At 38.1% G+C, this 21,645-nt stretch overlaps 1 protein-coding gene across 1 annotated transcript in view; it reads right to left on the reverse strand.

The window, feature by feature from the left end:
- The window catches only part of MYBPC1 (myosin binding protein C1), a 48,799-nt gene extending 29,058 nt beyond the window's left edge, over positions 1-19,741 (reverse strand). The window contains exons 1-11 of the mRNA XM_066549818.1: positions 19,561-19,741; positions 19,147-19,188; positions 13,581-13,613; positions 13,180-13,215; positions 12,499-12,534; positions 10,089-10,193; positions 9,291-9,439; positions 8,815-8,932; positions 7,941-7,992; positions 6,347-6,403; positions 2,713-2,879 (exon numbers count right to left, since the gene is read on the reverse strand). Coding sequence (XP_066405915.1) covers positions 2,713-2,879; positions 6,347-6,403; positions 7,941-7,992; positions 8,815-8,932; positions 9,291-9,439; positions 10,089-10,193; positions 12,499-12,534; positions 13,180-13,215; positions 13,581-13,613; positions 19,147-19,188; positions 19,561-19,741 — 976 coding nt within the window. The remainder of the gene's footprint in view (positions 1-2,712; positions 2,880-6,346; positions 6,404-7,940; positions 7,993-8,814; positions 8,933-9,290; positions 9,440-10,088; positions 10,194-12,498; positions 12,535-13,179; positions 13,216-13,580; positions 13,614-19,146; positions 19,189-19,560) is intronic.
- Positions 19,742-21,645: the final 1,904 nt, after the last annotated feature.

Below are 21,645 nucleotides of genomic sequence, written 5' to 3' on the forward strand. Positions count from 1 at the left end.
AGTCAAGTGTTATTTTAACATGAGATCAGAAAACAAGAACATGGATGCTAAAATGACACCGTATAAATCTCATCAAATCTGTCAGAATACATGTGCACCATGTTATGCATCACAAGATATTCTCACACTGGTCTGCATGGAATCATCTAGAAACACTGGAATAAGCACAAAGCTGTGCACATCTGGTTATCCTGACCAAGATCAAGCTGGCATCTCTTCAAGACTTTGCAGAGTGATTGTATTCCAAATAGGACCAGCTAGATGCATCAAATGAAACACATAAATAAAAATGAATGTGTAGTACCATAATATATATTATGATGTGAGGTAATGGATGAGGAGAGAGGGTGTATCAGGCAGCTGGATTACAGCTGGATTTGTGGAGAACTTCACCCACATAAAAAGGATCCCTCCAGGAAACCAGTGACACAGGAAATGTATATACTGCATCCAGTTCTGAAATGCTGTCCAGGAACAAGCAGATGCCACAATAGTATAATGGGCAGTGCATTGTATTTATATGTGTGTGCAAACATGTTCTGTGGCATATACGTGTATTTTATATACACATGTATGTGGATGTGACAGCCTGGTCAGAGAGGAGAAAACGGGTTTTGTTTTCTCACAGTGGACTTGTGAGACTTTTTAGGGAGTCGTAGAAATGATGATAATTTGTTAACAACCACCTGCAGGTGGTGTCTTTCTACTCTGTTTTTATGTTCCTCTCAAGGACTGTGAGAAAGATGTTTTTGTTAGCTAGCCAATCAAGGAGAATGCGTCGAATCTGTCTATAAAAGAGAGGATTTTTCGTATTAAATGTTCTTCTCCTGCAAACCAGCCTTTGAGTGAACTTGTGTCATTTCTGGCTCAACGGTGACACATGTATACATATATTTCTGTATGTAATTACATGCTATTCAGTAGGGTTGATGGGGAAAGACAGGCTTGAATGTCCTCACCCAGTGCAGCATGGCGGGTCTGTGGTACAGCTGGGATTTCTGAGCAATGGAGATTAAGTGCAAAACGAGATTATGAAAAGCAGACACCGCCTGTGTTTGAAGTGACCTCTGTTTAGAGAAGATGATTTTGAAGGTAACACAAGGTCTAATTTCTGTCAAATAGCACCTTTCCATACACCTGGGGGACATTGTTCCAGATGGAACCAGTGTTTATCTGAGAGGGAGGGATGCTTTAGGTAAGCACTGAACTGGATAAGGTATTTATGCTTCCACCATGGACCAAATCTTCCTTCTGATTAACTCCTTGCAGGAACGAGTTGTAGTGTGAAAGCTCCCTTGTGTGGAAGTGAGGCATATTTGGGTTTTTAAGGTGAATGGCTGTGTGTGAGCAGTGAGCACAGGAATGGCTGTGTGTGAGCAATGAGCACAGGAATGGCTGTGTGTGAGCAGTGAGCACAGGGATGGTTGTGTGTGAGCAGTGAGCACAGGAATGGCTGTGTGTGAGCCCTGAGCACAGGAATGGCTGTGTGTGAGCAGTGAGCACAGGAATGGTTGTGTGTGAGCAGTGAGCACAGGAATGGTAGTGTGTGAGCAGTGAGCACAGGAATGGCTGTGTGTGAGCAGTGAGCACAGGAATGGCTGAGTGTGAGCAGTGAGCACAGGGATGGCTGTGTGTGAGCAGTGAGCACAGGAATGGTTGTGTGTGAGCAGTGAGCACAGGAATGGCTGTGTGTGAGCCCTGAGCACAGGAATGGCTGTGTGTGAGCAGTGAGCACAGGAATGGCTGTGTGTGAGCAATGAGCACAGGAATGGCTGTGTGTGAGCCCTGAGCACAGGGATGGCTGTGTGTGAGCCCTGAGCACAGGAATGGCTGTGTGAGCAATGAGCCCAGGAATGGCTGTGTGTGAGCAGTGAGCACAGGAATAGCTGTGTGTGAGCCCTGAGCACAGGAATGGCTGTGTGTGAGCAGTGAGCACAGGAATGGCTGTGTGTGAGCAGTGAGCACAGGAATGGCTGAGTGTGAGCAGTGAGCACAGGGATGGCTGTGTGTGAGCAGTGAGCACAGGAATAGCTGTGTGTGAGCAGTGAGCACAGGAATGGCTGTGTGTGAGCAGTGAGCACAGGGATGGCTGTGTGTGAGCCCTGAGCACAGGAATGGCTGTGTGAGCAATGAGCCCAGGAATGGCTGTGTGTGAGCAGTGAGCACAGGAATAGCTGTGTGTGAGCCCTGAGCACAGGAATGGCTGTGTGTGAGCAGTGAGCACAGGAATGGTTGTGTGTGAGCAATGAGCCCAGGAATGGCTGTGTGTGAGCAGTGAGCCCAGGAATGGCTGTGTGTGAGCAATGAGCACAGGAATGGCTGTGTGTGAGCCCTGAGCACAGGAATGGCTGTGTGTGAGCAATGAGCACAGGAATGGCTGTGTGTGAGCAGTGAGCACAGGAATGGCTGTGTGTGAGCAGTGAGCACAGGAATGGCTGTGTGTGAGCAGTGAGCCCAGGAATAGCTGTGTGTGAGCAGTGAGCACAGGGATGGCTGTGTGTGAGCAGTGAGCCCAGGAATAGCTGTGTGTGAGCAGTGAGCACAGGAATGGCTGTGTGTGAGCAGTGAGCACAGGAATGGCTGTGTGTGAGCAGTGAGCCCAGGAATAGCTGTGTGTGAGCAGTGAGCACAGGGATGGCTGTGTGTGAGCAGTGAGCCCAGGAATAGCTGTGTGTGAGCAGTGAGCACAGGGATGTTCTGCCCCATCCTCACCTGCACTCTTCTTCACCTCCCTGCGCATGCGCTTCAGGCGCTTCAGCATGCCCCGGAGGTCGGTGATGCCGTACTGGAACGCGATCTTCTCGTACTCGCTGGGGTTCGCGTTCTTCAGCAGTTCCCACACGTCCACCTCGGGCTCCTCCTCTTGCTGCTTGACCTCCCTGATGTTAGCGAAATAAAATTATGGGGGAAGAGTTAGTGAGGTTTTATCACACCATAAAAAGTAGGTGAAGCTGAATCTATGGTGAGGCTAGAAATGTCTTGGCCAAAATTTGAAGGCTGCCATTGTATCTTTTTTATTTTATTCAGTATGAGTGGAGTAGCTCAGAATGGCATTCACTCCTTACTTTACACTTCTTCAAGGCAGAATTTGAATGCAAGTTTTAATTCGTCCTTTTCTGATACAATCAGTTATGAGAATTTTTATATTGCTTCAATGCTTCCAAAAACGTACAATTTGAAAATGTAATAGCATACAGGTTAATCCCGCTTAAATCAGTTTTATCTGCTGTAACTTGAGTGGAATCAATCACAATTTATGACGGCACCACTGAGTGTAATATATACATTTCAAAATTATATAGAAATGTTTTCAAACCCTGAGTCCCTGTAATTGCTACTGTGGTGACTGGTGACAGGACATTGAAGTGCAGGGGAATCTGTGTCTGTTTATAGTTATGCCAGTGCTTCTCAGCATTACTTAAAGTTGTCAAATGAATAGGAACTGGAGATTTCCACACCAGCTTGGACTTGAAGGATGGATCTGTTCACTTCCAGGTGTATCTCAGTCTTAAGAGCAGGAAATGTGTTCAGAGGCCTGTGTGAGGAATCACCTTTACACAGAAGTTTCAGAACTGTATTTACTATCTGCAACTCCAGGCTAAGACAACCAATAAAGAGAAGTATAATTATTTTTCTCAATGGCAGCCATTAAATGATAGAACAATGAAAGCATCCTAAACAAAATTGTATTTTTTCAGACTGACAATTTAGCTCAAAAAAGTGAACTGCTAGAACAATACTGGAATTGAAGAAGAAATCTAGATTTTTCCTTCTGTAATATCAATAGGATCAGACCAGGATCATTCCAATTTGACTTAGCCTGTCTAACAAAATCAGTACTTTTGAGACCAGAGCAAGTAAATAAACATCTGAGAAATAAAAAAATACCAAGTTTTGCAGTGAGGCACTGCTAGAGCTGAGCTTTGTGGAGTCAAAGAGAGGATTTTCTTTGACATATACAGAAATAGCACTAAAGACCATGAGAATCTCTGCATGTTTGGATGAGGAACCATGGAAACTACTTTGCTGTTTAGTCCATGAAGTTTATTAATTTTCATAATATCTCTGTAATTTTTAAAAAGAAGAAAGGTTCTCCCTGAGCAGTCTTTCAAAGAGAATAAATCTGAGACAGCAAGGTAAGTTAGAGAATCTCAGGTATGTAATTTTATAATTTGTTCCTTTTATCCTTTCCATCCACTCTGGGGGAATGCAAATTAAGCTCCCCTGTAAATCAGGCAGTGGTTGAGAACAAGGATCCTGATTTTCACCCAGACTGGAAGACTCAATTTCAGGCTCATTTTCCACTGGCATACCTGGAAAACGAATTTTGTTGCTTAGAGCAAGCCAACTTTGTTCTGAGACCTCAACAGTTTGAGCTGAGGCCAGAGGCCGAACAGAGCAAGGTCTTTCCTAAGCAGACTGACCTCTGACCTTGCCATGAAATCACTTTCAGGTCTCTTTCCTAAATATGTGCATTTTGTTGCAAGATGTCCTTGGAAAAAAACCCCAAAGAATAAAAAAAAACCCCAAAACCACCCCAACAACTAAAACAAAAAAAAACCCCAAAACAAAAAAACCAACAAAACAAGGACCTAAATATTTGAGTGACTTTAAGATCTTGTGCCTCTTGGAATGTCATGCTGCTACAGATCCACTGCATTGACAAAGAATATCCAGTCATAATGTGGCTTACTGAGATAAGACTTGATACATCTGCCTGCCAACCAGCAGAAAATTAGAAAATAGACAGTATATTGATTGTATGCATTTAGGTTTGTTTTTTTTTTTTTCTAAAAAAAAACATGTTTCAAATAGTATGAACCAAAAGGGAAAAGTTCTAGGTTTTTCCTTGGTCATACAACCATAAAAAAAGGAGAAAAAATGCACCTCCAACGTTGCCTGTTGTAAAAATTGAAATAAAACCATGGATTTGTGTTTGTAATAATGGATATTAATATCCACACACATGGATATTAATATCCACACTGTGGCTTAATTAACAATTTTATTCAATTAAGCTCAGAAATATGAGGCTGCATTTCAGGGCCTGAAGCAAGGTGAACCAATTTGACCAAAGTCAAATAATGGTGTCTAAAAACCAAATATTTGCTTTATTCATTAAACACACAATAGGTATTCCATGTTTATAAGGCTGTACAGTATTTATCTTACAAATCTTAAGAGTTAATTGTTAGTAAAGTGATATCATGTCTCTTAAATCACATTTATCTTTCCACAAAAACACCAAGAACTCTCACATGCATCTTTCATGTTACTATGGAAACACCACACAGGCGGTCATGAGAACTGGCATGGCAAGTCTGATTAGTAGGATGAAAAGACAAACTGAAGGTCCTAATTAGGGATGAGAAGATTGAAAAAACAAAGACCTGGTGGATTGGAATTGGTGGAGGTGATTCTTTGTCTACTTTCAGCTTCAGCTTTTCCTGTGTGCTTAATTTAATTGCTTAAATGCTATTCTCGCCCTCATAGCCAATGACCCCTTTGTGACCTTTTTATGTAATTAATGCTACAGATTTTCCTTTTTCAGAGTAAGTAATAGATGAGATAAAGGATATAATTCCTTTTCAAGTTCTCTGTGATCAGCTGTCATTGATTTCCATGGCATATAGAATTTCTCTGCTTGATTTTAAAAGATGATGAATTAACTATCTTGTCTTAACCTGGTGAAAGACTAAACTGGGTTTAAGATCTGAGATAACTAGAGACATAACCATTGTTACACCAGATTTTCAAGGCAAATCAGAGAAACATGTACCCCAGATTTTTTCCATCAAAACATTTGAGTTAAATAAAACATGACTGAGCATTTGTGTGTACATATTTTTAAAAAGCTACAAAGAATTATACCACTATCTATGACTTGAAAGCATGAGATATGATTTTTTTCATATCAGGATGCTTCTAAAATCAAGTGAGGATGTACCCACAGAGATAAATTTAACCCTTGCAGGTTTTTTTTACTGTTGCACCAGACTCAATTTTCTGTACTGCTCATCCCTGTGTAGGAAATTTCCCCCCTCTGGTTTCCATGCAAACACAAAAGAAATAGCAAGTGAACTAAATGTTATTGGGCTCTTTAGGCTGAGGCTCACTTCTTTTCCCAGCACACTGAAATCTGAGGTTTCTTTTCTGCACGCTTAGAGGTAAAAATAACAGAACATTTACATATTATACTATGAGAATAAAAACCAGTTAGAAACATTAAAAAGCTGAAAGGTCATAAAAATCCTTAAGGAGTTATTAATGCTACACCTGACTGTTTCTGTGGGTGAACCTAATGGTTTGCAATCCACACCTGCTCACTGCACCACTTGGTTCTCACCTACGTTTCAGGAGACCACTAAAGTCAAGTTCTCCTGCATCCTCTTGTCCTTCACCACTGTTATTAACAGAAAAAGATCAAATCTTTGTTTAATACAGGAAGACTTAGACAACACTCACAACTTCTCATACACTCAACACTGTCCAGAAACACAAATAATTGTATAAAATCAACACAAACTTGTATGCTTTTTCACACGGATTATGTTTCTGCAGGCGCTTGTGAAAAATAACACAAAGGTTTGTATTGCTTCTTCTTATACTTTGGTGGCAAATTTTTGTAACTGAGTACATAAATTTGCCAAGGTTTGTGTTAGACTTCAGTAACACAAACAAATGGCAGCTAGTCAACACAACCAGCTTTGTTTTTCATTTCTGTAGTGGACAAAACAAAGGGCTTGTGCTGATCTCTTGCTGTGAAAACAAAACAAAGATTTGCATTGCTGGGTGATGCTTTTAACAATGCATAACTCTGTCAAATACTGATTGAAAAGTACTTAACCTTTAAGATTTTACCTTTCTCTAAATGAAGGGAGAAAACAGTTATAAAAAAGAATAAAAGAGAACATTGTCCATTTTTACAGATAGAATCACAGTCCTATCAAGGTGCATTTCTTTCTATGATGTGATCTTTAGCAGAATTACCTTATCATAGAGCACATTTAGATAAAAGAAATGTCCTAAATATTTGTAAAAAGGGAAAAATAGTGCAAATCTTAACTGAAATGAAGCCAATGTTTAATCAAGATTTTACATGTAAGATATTACTTAGAAAATCAGAAAATTCTGAGATATCTTCATCTGCTTGGGCAGAGTAGTTACTGCATTTTTTAAAATGTGCTAAAGAAGGAAATGCACCTTGAATGTAATATTTTTTGTATTTATCTTCAAATTAACCCCCCTAAATAAAAGCAGTTATCTCTGAATTACAGATTTTACTTGTAAATTAACAAACTGCATTCATTATCTGTTTGTAAAGTATTTTCATTCTATATATTCTTTATATATTTCATCACAAAGAGATGACACCTATACTGGTTAGAATTGCTACTTTATCAGAAAGATAACAAACCTTAAGACACAATGCTTTATCTTACATTTTCTGTACTATACTATTTTCTGTTTTTCCTTACTGATGGTATTTACTGTTTACTGTAAGGTAACAAAGCCAGATCCTGTCTTCTTCAAATCAGTGTGAATTTTCTCTCTGCTTTTAATCAGTGCAGGATTGAGACCACGAACTTTCATATTGTGTCTGACAGCTTTCAGGAAACATGCAGTAGAATATTTTAGTGAATGAAAATATATTTTTAAAATCCTCCAAAGAAACATATATTTAATTGACTGAAATATTCAATCTTCCTTTAAATTAATGACACTTGGAATTTCACAGTAGGGGTACCTAATAACATATGTACTATCTATGTGTTATAACTATTTCATTCTAACTACCACCAATTATTCAAAATCCCACTTCTTTCATCTATATTTACAAATACAGTTTTATAAAGTACTTGATACAGTTGTCTGACACAAGTTCTGTGCATGCTATCAATGTCCATTACTGAGGAGCTGGATAGGATCATTGAAGTTACCTTCTTTTGAAAGCAGATCTGATGTCAATGGATGGAGCAGCCTGGGAAGATTCTATGAAATAATGGTAACACAGGAATTAAAAACACAATTTGGATCATTTATGTAACCAGTGTGATTTGGAATATGAAATTTGTTCCGTTTCCTCCTGAATGACAGCATTTGTGCTTCCCCTTTGGCATTAGGTTCTGCTATCTGCAAAGATGCTCAGTGCTAAGTGTGTCATTTCTCTGAAGTACTTTCTGCAGTTCTGCATAGGAGATTTGTTTCTCTGGTGTTTCTCTCCATTTCCCTGCCTGCCTTATTCACAGGCTCTGGCCTTTTTTGTCTCCTCACTTGCTATGCTTTCTCCCCTGCTGGCATCTTGTGCTCTCTCGGTACACTCAGCATCAGAGGATGGTGACAGAGTCAGTCTCCTCTGCAGCTACAGACTCACATTTATTGTCAGGGCAAGGAGGAGTTCATTCCCCTTGTGGGGATTCCCCCTTTGGGACAGCCTGGATCAGATTAAATGGTTCTGATCCACAGACAGTGAATGGATGGAGCCAGGCTGGCCCTCTGCCTTGCTGACCTCTGAGCACACACACAAAGCCCTGAGTTTTGTGTGCCAGAGCCTGATTTGAGTTCAATACTGGTTTTACCTGCCAGCTTTTCTAATTTTTGGATAAATGTCTCACATGGTATCTATTCCAGTGTTCATTTAGGCAATAAATTACAGATACAGGAATATTCTCTGAGCTCTATGCTAAAAACATTCACTTTAAGTATTATTTCATTTAAAGGGTCTGAACAAAATGAATTGTCATTTCAAATCTTAAAAAAATAAAGAAAGAAAGAAATCCTTATAAATCTTTACAGATACCAATGGAACCTTACCAGTGACTTCAAGGTCAAAAGAGCAGCTATCAAATTTGTCCTTGTAAGACACTTCACAGCGATAGTTCCCTGCATAGTTTTCCTTAGCTTTGATGATCTGCATCTCAAATGTATGAATCTAAAAATCAAGCATAGTCATTCATTAATGTGGGGAATGCATTTGCACAAGTCAGAAGTTAAAACATAAGTCTTTCAGACATGCACCAGAAATGGGGAACAACTCAAATAATGGGCTCTGAAAAGAAACTGGAACCCAGAAATGGCATCAGAAAATTTTGATTTCCCCACCATTACTTGTCCTGAGTTGGGAGAGCAGAAAATCTGCTTCTGCAGAGGGTCAAAGATGACCACTGAAATCTGTGTGGGGAAGCCAGGGTTAGACTCCACTGCTCTTGAACTTCTACCTGTTGTCTTAAACTGATCTTTAAGCTCTCTTTGGAGCTTTGCCCCCATAAGAAGGAAAAGTGAAGACGCACCTTGGTGTGACGCTCGAAGGACTCCTTCAGCTGCAGGTGCTTCCCCGCTTTGCTGGCCAGATCCATCCATTTTCCTTTAAACCACTTAACATTTGGCTTTCGGAGAAGATCTTTGGCTTCTACTTTGGCTATAAATGTAATATTCCCACCTTTCAGAAAGAGAAAAGAATAATGCATCTGTTGAGGAACATGTGGTTGGTCACTTGCATCTCTACAAGTTCCCTTCACTTCTGTTCCATTCAGCCATCCTCTGTTCTACCACAAAATTAAGAGTCAGATGGAGTCACACCGACTGTGAAAGTGCTGCAGTGGTACAGAGGTTAATGAATTTGGGTCTGGTAGCTTTCTGCTGCTCCTCTGCATAAGATCTTCTTGATATATCAATAACAGTGCAGCCAACAGTATCAAAATAACCCCAGCTTTCTTCCCCAGAAACTGTACCTCTTACAGTTTCTGTACAAGCTAGTTCTTCCTCAATGTCTGCAAAGTAGGGCAGGAAGGAAGCTCACTTCTGAACTTTCTTCTTTTCTGCCATGACAGAAGCAGAGAATCTGGGGATCTGTCAATACCATGCTCAGTAAATTATTAGAGTTTGAGCTTGTCTTGAATTAAACATTTGGGGTTTGCTTCTCTGAATACAGTCCTTTTGCCCTCAGAGTGGAGTTCACATCCAGCTAAAACCAGAGGCAGTACTTGCAGCTGAGGGCAGAAGCTGAGTGCCACAGAATCTGCACACACCAATCCCAGCTCTGCCTCTGTCTCTGGCAGTGGCTTTTAGTTTTGTTCCCAGGCACTTACCAACACTCACTGTTCCACTCTGAGGTTTCTCGACGAATAAAGTGGATCTTTGGGCATCATCACGTTTTTCTGACTCCTCTGGAGCTCCTTCTCCAAGAGACCATACTGAGATGCAGACAGAGGGGGAAATATCAGTCATCTGAGGGTGTTTTACTCCCTCCAAAGTACACTTACCTGAACTTCCTAAACTCTCTAGCCCTAGCACCTTTCTCTTCTGATGTCCTGAAAGACATGTGAGCTTTTGTTCACACTGACATCCATTGCTTGGCTGTCACATTGTGTACAGTTCCTGCAAGAGCACTACCTCTGTGGTGATGGAAAATGAAACTCAGGGAGGAAGAGAGGGCAACCTGATCAGCCAGGACGGGCACTGAGCAACTTGAAGGGCACCAGCATTCAACCATGAGTGCTTTACAGAGGTGATGCACAACATCAGCTCTTTGTTTTTCAGAAGAGATGGAGGTTCTGAAAACACAAACAGCTAGAAGCACAGAAATCCCTGCATCTGATGCACAGTTTCAGTGGATCTCTCTCAACCCAAATTAAGTCCATTGTACAAGCTGGTTCTTCCTCTATGTCTGCAGAGTAGGGCAGGAATGAAGCTCACTTCTGAACTTTCTTCTTTTCTGCCACAGAAGCAGAGAATTTAGGGATCTGTCAATACTATGTCCTGCCATGTGAATTTTATGTGAAATTTTATGGAAAAAGTAGTTTGTATGGAAATTATTGTGAAATATGTTCAGACACAGCAGCTTCTCTTTTGGAAACTGGGACTTTGGAACTGAAAAGGAACAGCAGTACTGAGAGAAGCAGCAAATGAGTGCTCTCCCCAGGGCAGAGCACTGTACCAGGAGGGCTGTGTGTTTCTGGTCTCTCTGTTTATCTGGACAGCCCTGGCTTTGTGCTAAGCCATTACATCTTGTATAAAACCATGGTCAAAACTGATTCCTAGCAGAAAGTACAAGGAGAGAAAGGCATTGAATGCCTGTCTCTTTTCTGCTCACTTTCTGCAGAGAGGCAAAGCTCATGTCTCATATTCCAATCTGAAGTCCAAATGCCACCTCTCTGTTTTTTGAGGAGTTTTTGCCAGTATAGAGGGGAAACTAATTAAAGTGAGAGGTCAGAATAGTCTTTCTGATATGTAGCGATTACTGCTGTGGGAACCTTTTCAGCTCATGAAAATTTCTACCAGCCACAAATGTGACACAGCTCATGGCAACCATGGGAAAATGCAAACAAATTGGTTTTATTATCCTAAAGCCTGTTAGGAATTTTAAAAAGGTATCAAAATACTGGATAGCTTTGCTATGAAGTCATAGTGTTTCAGTCAATTGTGGGTGGTGTGCCTAGCACCTCTGTATATGCCTGCTTGTACAATAATTCTCACAGGTAAAGACATCCATGTATATACACACATGTATGTACACATATATACACACATACATGGAATGATTTACACAGACATAAATGAACACAAATATATATAGATACAGATCTATATATACTCTCTATAATCTAAATTTTTAGATTATACCACTCAAACATGGCAATATATGGAAACAACATGAGAACAAGTGAAGGTTACTGGTAGTAAGAGGATGAAGTGATGATAGCACAGGATCTGGTCACGTGCAGCAACAAACCTAACACGCCACGGGGTGAAATGGAAAAAGGATATTAATGAATGGAAAAATGATATTAATAAATGGAAAAAAGCTTACACAGAGTCATTAATTTGGTACCACATAAAGGAACACCTAAATATTATCATCACCTCTAGATATTAACACTTCCCTATGTATTAAACAAAGAGAAGGGGGGGTGGGTTTGACGCGGGCTGGCATAGGCGGCTATGCCAGGTCCATAACCATGGTTGAAGTACCAGCTGCTCATTTTGTTCCAGAGGCTGCAAATCCTGAAACCACCAGAGTGGGTGCAGTGTGGGTTACCTGCCAGGGTAGGAAGAAAGAGGTTATGATGATTTTGCTAAGTTTTCCCCACCGTCCTCTGAGGTGTGAGAAGAAGCCATTCTCCTACAGTCTTCTGGGACCTGTGTGTGGGATTCCCAGTCTTCTGGGACCTGTGTGAGGCTGAATGCAGGAATGGAATTCCTGTAGGCTGAGGAGGAATGGAACAGCTATGTATCTATCTATACAGACACAGATATAGATAGATAGGTATGTATGTATGTGCCAAATACATGTCCTGTTCTGTGCAGCACAGCCTTCTCGCTCCCGCTTTAGCTGCTAGAAACCTATTTGCCCTGATACTTTGAAGCATTTCAACAGCTACAGTTTGCTGCTGTCTAAACAACAAAAATAAAGTATTATCTTTTAAAAATAAAGTCTAGAAAGTATTTTTTATTATGTAATTTTGGGAGTGTTTCATCATGTTTCTCAGGAGGTCTCACCTGAATCCTTTCTTTCCGCTGGCTTAGACATCCCATCTGAAAGGGAAGAGCAATTTAGATGACACCAGCTCAGAGATCACAGCTTAACTGGCCTCAGATCACTGGGATTTTAAGAACATTGATTCTTCATACAAGAAGATTAGACTAAATATTTGGGACCATATCCATGAGGAACTACTTGAAAACCAAAAAAAATGTGAACAGCTAAGAAAAACCCCCAGAAATCTTCCCCAATTTTCTCTAGAAAATCTAAATTAGTTTAATTCCATTGAAGAGTTTCTTCAGAAAGGTTACATGAGGCTGATGTTTTTTCAATGATTTGTGTAGTTCCAGGTAACAGAGGAATTTCCATTCCTCAATATTTGTCTGAGGGACAGTATTTTGATTATTTAAACAGTATGCTTATTTATCTGGAGTTGCTTTTGGATCTACTAACCAATATTTTACCTTCCACTGGGGGGTCTACTAAAGACCTCAAGACAGGACTGGAAAGGGATTTAACTGTTATAAGGGTCTTGTATTTCTGAACAGAGGTTAATAAAATGTAGGGCACTTTGAAAAATTTTTAAAGTCGTATCTTTTGAGTTCAGTCTGCTGGTTTGGACTCTTTCTTCATTAATATTCAAGAGAAAAATACATACATACATACATACACACACAAAGCATTATCACAGTCCTAACCTGCTGGTGGAGTACTAACTGAGGTGTCATCTTCATCTGTGAAAAGAAATACAAATGAAAAAGCACATGAAGAAACTGAAAGCACAGGCGATCATCTGCTTTAAAACAACTACATGAAAATGTAAAACCTGCAAAAGAAAGGGAAATAAATTGCAATATTCAGGAGCATTCACAATGGAAGATTCAAACTGATGAGAGAAGCTTTGCATAATTCAGTAGCTGAAATGGTAAACCTTGATGTTTCAAGCAAGTAAAAAACAAAATGAGATGTGGACTGTGATCTATGATTAAATCATGAGTTTATATGAGAGCTGCGGAGTGATTCTGTTTGTTAGAGATGTAATCCACAGTAATTACGATAAGAAAGCCACAATGAAATGAAGGAGAATCACATATCTAACCTGAGGAAGATGTCATTTCTCTGATGACCACGTCTGCAATTAAAATGTGCACCACATATGCATTCAGCATTATTAAATCAAGATATGAAAAAGTTAAAACTAGTCCCCTCTATTTATACTTTGACATTTCTATACTATAATGTTAATTTAAAGTTCAAGGAATACACAAATCAGTTTTTCCTCATATGAACAGGAGAATAGTTTTAAATAAGGAAAAAACTATTATCACCATGCTGGATTTTCCTTTTTGAGTAAAGGTTGACTGTCATGAGGTATTAAATAACTACAAACAATTGTTACCCAGATATTTTAAAAAGTTTAATCAGATAGAATATGTTGAGACTTATATTTATAAAAATCAAAAGCCTGAGAAAAACATGAAACTGGTGTTAAATGGAAATAAGAAATCATGATTATTAGAAAACCAGAATAAGGTAAAGACCATCTTTACAAGTGTCTCTTTGAATTTTAGATGTTGACTAGAAACCTCAGAGATCAGCTTTGATAAAAATAAACAAAAAGTTCTTAGTGTCTTAAAATCCTAGTGGTAAAAAGTAAGGAAATAACCAAAGTATCCTTTGAAAAATAAAAATAAACTAGAGATATTTAGGATTTAATAGAGAAGTTATATGAAGATAACATGTTTGTATGCAGGATCAGAAAATAATCTGTAGAACACTTCAAAATGGAGAACAGAGTTAAATAAGAACAACTTTGGAAAAATATAAACCCACATCTTTAAAGATAGTCTTTTTGGAGGTTGGATTTTTTAATATCTTTTATTTGTGTTTCCGTAATGAAATTTTAAATCTGAAGTTATCCTTTGATTTTGACCTTAAAGTTATAATTTATCAATATTTTTTCAAGGAAAAATTTCATAACTATGACAAAAACACATATGAAATATGGTTGCATTTTCATTAACCCTGGCAATATTGAATTTTTGGATTTGTTTAACCACTGAAGGGTAATTAAAAGTCTGTTAATATAATTTGACTGCTTCACCATAACGTTTTACTCATTCCTTTTTAATGATTCATCAAACTTAATTTTAAAAATCCCTTGGGAGGAGGATGAAAGTTGTAATTGTATGCCTACACATAAAGGATTAATGTGTTACCTTGCAAATATCTTTTCTTATTCACAGAAAAAAAAAAGAATAATAGAAGAGTTCTCATAAGCTGCATCATCCAATGCCACAAACAGATGTTGAAAATGTTGATTTTCAGTAAAAGCACAGTAATGATTAAGTCATGTCAGATGTTTTAACATACTGCATTAGCAGCTAAATGGATGCAAGGCTATGTGCTTCCACTGCAAATATTTCTCCATATTTCATGAAAGCATTAAGTGTACTTTCAGCTCTTTTGGTCAATGATGTCAGCATTGTGATTGATGATGGCTCAAAGAGCCATTTGACTGAAAAAAAATAATTAGGACCAGCATAAAACATTTGATGTGATGCATCCTACATGAAGATGTATGATAATCAAGTTATGAAAGGACCACTCAGTTTTCTCATTCATTTAATCATTTGGAAAAGTAAAAAACCCAAAAAGAAGTTATTAGTTTTGCAGGGGGATTGCTGGGGTTTCTCCAGGGTAATCTCTCATTTTTCAAACAAAATGTTAACATCAAAGACAAACAAAGGAAACAAACAAACATGTCAGAAGTATAAGGATGAAAGCCCAATTGAATGTTTTAGAAATGGAAAGAGTATGAAAACACTACATGCTGGAGGGATTGTTTTGATAATTGGGTAATTATCAATCCATCACTCCTTCTATCTCAGGCTTTTAGGACAAAATGGACTGACTATTGGTTCAGCAGCTACAGCCAATTCAGTTTCTGTGATGAATGATTGTTCATGCTAAAATAAAGTCTATTTGAAGATTAAGAAAACGGCAAAAATACCATATCTGTTAGTAGAACTATGATCACTAGTTCACTACCCTTTTCTTCTGCAAGTAAACTTTTAATGGGATTTATTTTTCAATCTGTTGCATGATAAGAGTTTGCTATGAGGAAATCAATTGATTCATTTGACAGTTGGCTGATAAGATGAATTACTCCACAGAAAACTTTATTCTTCGTCTATGGCACACTCCCATCAACATACAGGGTAATTATGTTTCTTTTTCTTGTTTCTAAATGATAACATTACCTGTGGAGCAGACTGAGCTGTATCAGGAATAGATTCTTCAGGGTGAAAGAACTCTCCACATCTCCAAAGAAGCTAATCTAAACACACTTAGTGTAACCTTAACATTAAAATTTCTGACTGCTGGCACAGCAAATGTAGAAATACAAAATAAAGAAATTACTGATTAATATATGAGCTGCTAGTATCAAGAATTTTATACCTATTTTCCCCTGATTTGAAGCATCCCACACAAAATGGAAGCTGCTATTCTGCCATCAGCCACACTGTTGACAAGCTTAACATTGTGAAGGAGTGACAAAAACCAATTAATTGCATATAATTTTATTTTTCTATTCTACTGTTTGTGCTGAAACTACAGAGCACAGCAAGACTGAGAGTTTCAAATTTAGTTGACTTCAATTACCAATCTGATTTTCAAAGGGAGTGCAGCAGTCCCAGCAAGGGGACTTGGCACGTTGGAAATGGTAAATGAAGCACATACCCACAGGGGGGAAGTTTTAGTGGGGAGATGAGTGGATAAGTGAAACCTGGGAAAATACAAGGGTGACATGCAATGAACATTTTAGTAGATGGTCGGAAGAAACCTAAAGGAAAGCTATCAGTAAAATATACAGAAATTTTAGTAGCTCTGTGAGTGGCTGGATGGGACCTAAAAAAAGGAATGAGCAATTTGGTATTAAAATTTTACTGTAATTCCAGCAATGGGAACAAAATTATAACATACTCAATCTCTAAGATAATGCTAAAATTAAAAACAAAGACACAAGCATTTAAATTGAATGAATATAAGACAATGTAGTAAATTTGGAGGATTTTTGCTGATTCACTTTGTTTCTCCAAAAATAAAATGGATGATCACATATATCCTGAATTTTTACAACATTATTATAGATCTTTTAAAACTGGTTTATTTTATGAAAGGAAATTTTATGTTTACTACTCTGAGCTACTAATTTACAGGAAAATAACCATGAAATACAAAGAATTTACCACACTATTTTTCATTTCATAACTTTACAACGAACACAAAGGAATATAAATATGTAACTTCACACAGACAATAAGTACCAAAAAGAAATAGAACAGTAAAACAGACACACAGATACGTATACTGTATCTTCCTAATTTCTGTTGTTAATATTTTCTTAGGGATGAGGTGAAAATGATGGACTACAGGATTTACATGGACTACCAAGATTTCTTTCCTAGATGTCAGGTTCCAGCACAGTCCCATTTCAGGTTCCTACAGTGTCTACAGCCTATCTCAGAAATTATCAGCAAACAGAGCACAACTGCTGGCACACAAGTATTGCATTATTGCTGTGGAATTCAGATATGAAATGTTTCCCATTTTGCTTCCATTCAGGGAAGTACCTAAAATCTGAAGATGCAGAAAGTCTTTTACATATAGCTTATATAAAAGCTAACATCTAGCTGGTTCTGTCATAATTTCCTTGCTGAACTGTTCATTTTCAAGTGTAAATGATTTTGGACAGGTTGGAAGAATGGAACCTTTTCCCTTTTTGTGAATTATGCTCACCATTATAAAGATTGTTCTTTTCCTGGCACACAAACCTGAAGGAATAAATCTATGAAAATACATTTTCCCTTATTTGGTGATATTCTGCAGTAAAACAAGAGCTGATAGGAACAACTGCACTGTAACTAATGTTTAGAAGTACTGAGTGTCTGGCAATGACATCTCCTTTGTTTTGCAGAGGTGACAGTTTCACTGGAGCATGGCAGAAGGTCATCTATCTATTAATATTCAGACTTCCATTGGCATTTTTATGGAGGCAACACCTGCCACCATGGGTTGAAACTGGGAAAATTCTCCACAGTAGGATCTCAAAGAATATTTTTTGGTAGCAAAAAAAAATCCTCCTAGCAGGTTTCTCTTAGGAGGAACATTTTTCCTCCTAGGAAATACTTGTCTACTTCCCTAAATTCAAAATAGAAACATAATAATGTATAAGAACATAATAGAAGTTTTGGATAAGTTACCTACCATGTTTTCATTTTTATTCAGTGAAATGTAGGCTTGTAAGCAGTGAGGAAATCACCATTCATGTTCAGTTTGGGAACAAACATTTTTCTCATATCCAAATTAAAGCAAGCAGAACTAACTGTTGGAATAGCTTGAGGCAAGACTTTCATCTTTTTTCCTATCATTAGGCATGCAAATTATTTCTGAATTGCATTTCCATTACCAAGTTGACAGATTTGATTACTCACACAAAAATTTGTGTGTCAAAATAATTGCTCAATGCAAGGATAACTGGCAAAATAGCATGCACTGAAGCCTGGTTCAGCATTCTTATTTTCAAAAGGGTACTTGAATCACACATTTTTAGTGTTTATATTTTGACTCTGCTGAGAAAAATAGCCATGCATGCCTTTGCCAAATAAATCTGCAAGTATCCAGTATACATCCAGTCTGTCTAAAAGAGAGGATTTGGTTTGGAAGACAGCAAAAACCAGAATACATTTTCAAGCAAGCCATTTCTTGATTTGCCATGAAAAAGCATAACCATGCCTGATGAAAAGCAAGCATTGCATCAGTTGTAAGCATATCTTGGTCTGCTTTAGCCTTTGATCAGAATGAAGTTTAAAAAAAGAGATTATTCTTCTCAAAATAAACTGACGGGGTGTTTGATTTCTATTTTGGCAGGGCTCCTACAAAAAGCAGAGAGTTTGGCCCAGTTCCCTCAATATGCATCCTCCTAACCAGAAGAATTGACAGCAGAACTAGAATCTAATCTCAGCAGCACAAAATTATGTGTTAAAACTGGAGCTGATTGTTGCACACGCTGCTGGTGGAACAGTTTTCTGTTTGTTCACAGCAGACACCTCAATCCCACTTTTCAGAGCCTGTAAACAGCTCATCTGCTGGGCTCCCAATGAGGACAGAAAGATGAATGTGTGATTTTTTAATTTCAGATGAAAAAAATCTGTGTGGCTTTCTGAAAGGTACAATATCAAGTTTCTGTGGTAGAACAGAAACAGCTTAGAGTGACAGTAGGACATTGTCCACTTTATTTAAAAGCAACCAATGTTCACAGTATCTGACTTTTAGCAAGCTTGGTCAGGGGCAACAGCCAGGCTCATTTAAACTCAGCTTATTGCTCATGCAAATCACTTATAATTTGATCCATTAATTGAACAGTCAATAAAAATACTGTTGCTAAAGCATCAGTCTGGTTTGCAGGGTTTTTGAAGATATTCATGAGTATCATAATTTCCTTGGGCTGGCTAAGTCATGCAGAAAAAGGATCTAGGAAGCCTCATACCACACTTCTGAAATTTAGCACCAAAATTCTGAATTAAGCTCAAACAATCCAGCATCAGAACAGCATTTAGTTTTCTTTACTGCCCATTTTTAAAGTATGGTTTCAGACTTACCTTTACCCTTTTCATTTCCACCCTCCTGTGGTGCTTTTTGTTCTGTGTAGGAAGTACAAGTATAGTTTTGAGAGGATCTTAAAGTAAAAAGAAAGACTTACACAGCATTTAAAAAGGCAGGATCTGCTAGTATTGGAAAAACAGCATTAAAGAATGATTGATATATGTGTATAGGTAATATACAGTTGCAATCCCATACAGCATTTTACAATCTGTGCATATCAATGCAAATTCTGTGTTTTGAACAAGTCATTTAAGATTGATGTTCCTGGACTCAGTGGAAAAAAATAAAAAGCTGGGTTTTTTAGGAGCAGCAGTTGTTAGTCTCTTGTTCTTGGGCTGATTTGCAAAAGCTTTTGAAATGAGTTACATATCATTGCTAATTGGAAAGAAATTGGATCAGACATGAGTTACTGCCACTCAGTTGATCTGAAAAGCACAGAGAGAGTCTATTGAGGATATTCTTTAATTCTTTATCATCATCTTCATCATCAACATAGTCTTGCCGAGACTCCTTGTATTTAGTTTTCTTGTTTAGAACTGCCAGCCTGTCCGCTACTCCAAGCAGGTGAATGTGAATTATTTTTGACCTCATCTGTATGAGAAAACTTGGACTGTGCTTTAAACAAAACAACAATTTCCACTCTTTCTCTATTTCAAGATTTGATAGGATTCCTATTGGTTTTGGTTTCCTACTTCATTCAACCTAGAATGCTGTAAAATCATGTGCTGACTTCAAGGTATAATCACTCAAATCCTGTTGCCTGTGAACGATGGCTTTCTGTGGCAAACTTACATGTCAGCTGCCTGACAGAACATGGCTTTGGGTGATCCTAACATTGTCAGGATGGAATTAAGATAATTTTTGTTCCATGGAGAAAACATCTGCAAGAGCCAGTTGATACTCTGATTATCCTGATTTCTTGTTCACATGTGCATAGCCACATTATGAAAATTAAAGCTGAAACTTAAAAGGAAACACTACATTCTGGTAATGTGACAGATTCATGGATGCTTCTGTCTGGATTCCCTAAATTCCCAAGCTCCAGTTGTCAGGTTGTCCATCTTGGCCAGATGTTCCTTTTTTAATGGGACTTTTGCTACAGTAACACTTTATTTTCCCAGTAGGAACATGAATCAGAAGATTTCAGTGATCCTGGCAGATGGTAGCATGTCTACATATTATTTGAATACTTCATCAGTCAAAGTGCTCCACACTTGTGGCTTGACACTGAGATCTGGAAAGACCTCTCACAGTGACTTCCCAAAAATTTCCTGGTGCAGTTCAAGATGCTTGGTTATGTCCAATAAGCTATTTGTAAGTTATAAAATTTGGAATCTTGAAACCAACGTCCCTCTTTGTGTGTTAGCACTTGATTATCCAAGATGACAAAATCTTGAGCCAGAAGTGACTGGCATGTGCAGCTTAGAAATGCCCCAGTTTGGTCTGTGCCTAACATAAAGGCCCAATGACACCCTACTTATTTTTCCAAAGAAAACCAGGTAAGGAGAAAAGAAAGGAGGTTATAGAAGTGATTTTGTATTTAATCCTGCGCTTTTAAATAGAAAGGAAGATGGTAATTTTTTGAAAATGTAATAGATACTTTTAATGTAACGCTTCAAAGGTGCTATTCCTTTCTGTGTATAAAAAGCTGTTTCTCATTTCAGTTCTACTTGAAAATTAAGATTGATTAAAAACATGGATTCAAGTACAAAGTATATCAGGTAAGACCCTAAGGGTGAAATTAATTAGTTTAATATTAACTATACAAATTTTATGGTTGAGTAAAATATCATTAATTAAAAACCAATTAACTTTCCTAACAAATATATGCAATATGAAAGAGTTCATCACATAAAAATAATATATGGATAATTTAACCATGAAACTCCTTGTGGCAAATGATACCTTTGTCATTTTTTAATCAAAGTGTGTCTTGTTGAAACAAAGACATCTTCAACCAGGCTTGTAAAATTCCAGTTATCAAGACAGTAAGTACAGGCAGATTTAACACTTGTAGGATATTTGTTCTGTTTGGAATTGCTGTTTAGATTGCTCTACAGAGAATAATACTCACCAAATGGTTATATTGGACATGCATATTATAGATCTATGTATTATATATCAAAATTTTATATCTATCTATGTAGATTTCTATATATAGATATATCTACATTATGTATCTACATGATCTGAAAAAATAACTGAAGTTACTCAGTGGCACAAGGCAAAGGCTTGCCTGCCTTTCCAGCTCCACTAAGAAGAACTCTTGTGCTTTGCAAAGTTGCAGCTTTACCTGAAGCCCTCATCCTTATGAGTGAGTTTCACCTCACCTAACTTTGGCTTCCTGCAGCTCAGCCACTCCATTCTAAACAATAAATCAGACTCCTCAGGGCAATTGCCTGCACGTGGATATCTAGTGACATTTTAGATAGGATACCTATGGAAATGCCCACTGATGAGCATGCATGACCCAGGATGTGTTACACTGGTCAGAG

This window comes from Molothrus aeneus, chromosome 5 (genome assembly GCF_037042795.1).
Source record: "Molothrus aeneus isolate 106 chromosome 5, BPBGC_Maene_1.0, whole genome shotgun sequence".
Taxonomy (NCBI): domain Eukaryota; kingdom Metazoa; phylum Chordata; class Aves; order Passeriformes; family Icteridae; genus Molothrus; species Molothrus aeneus.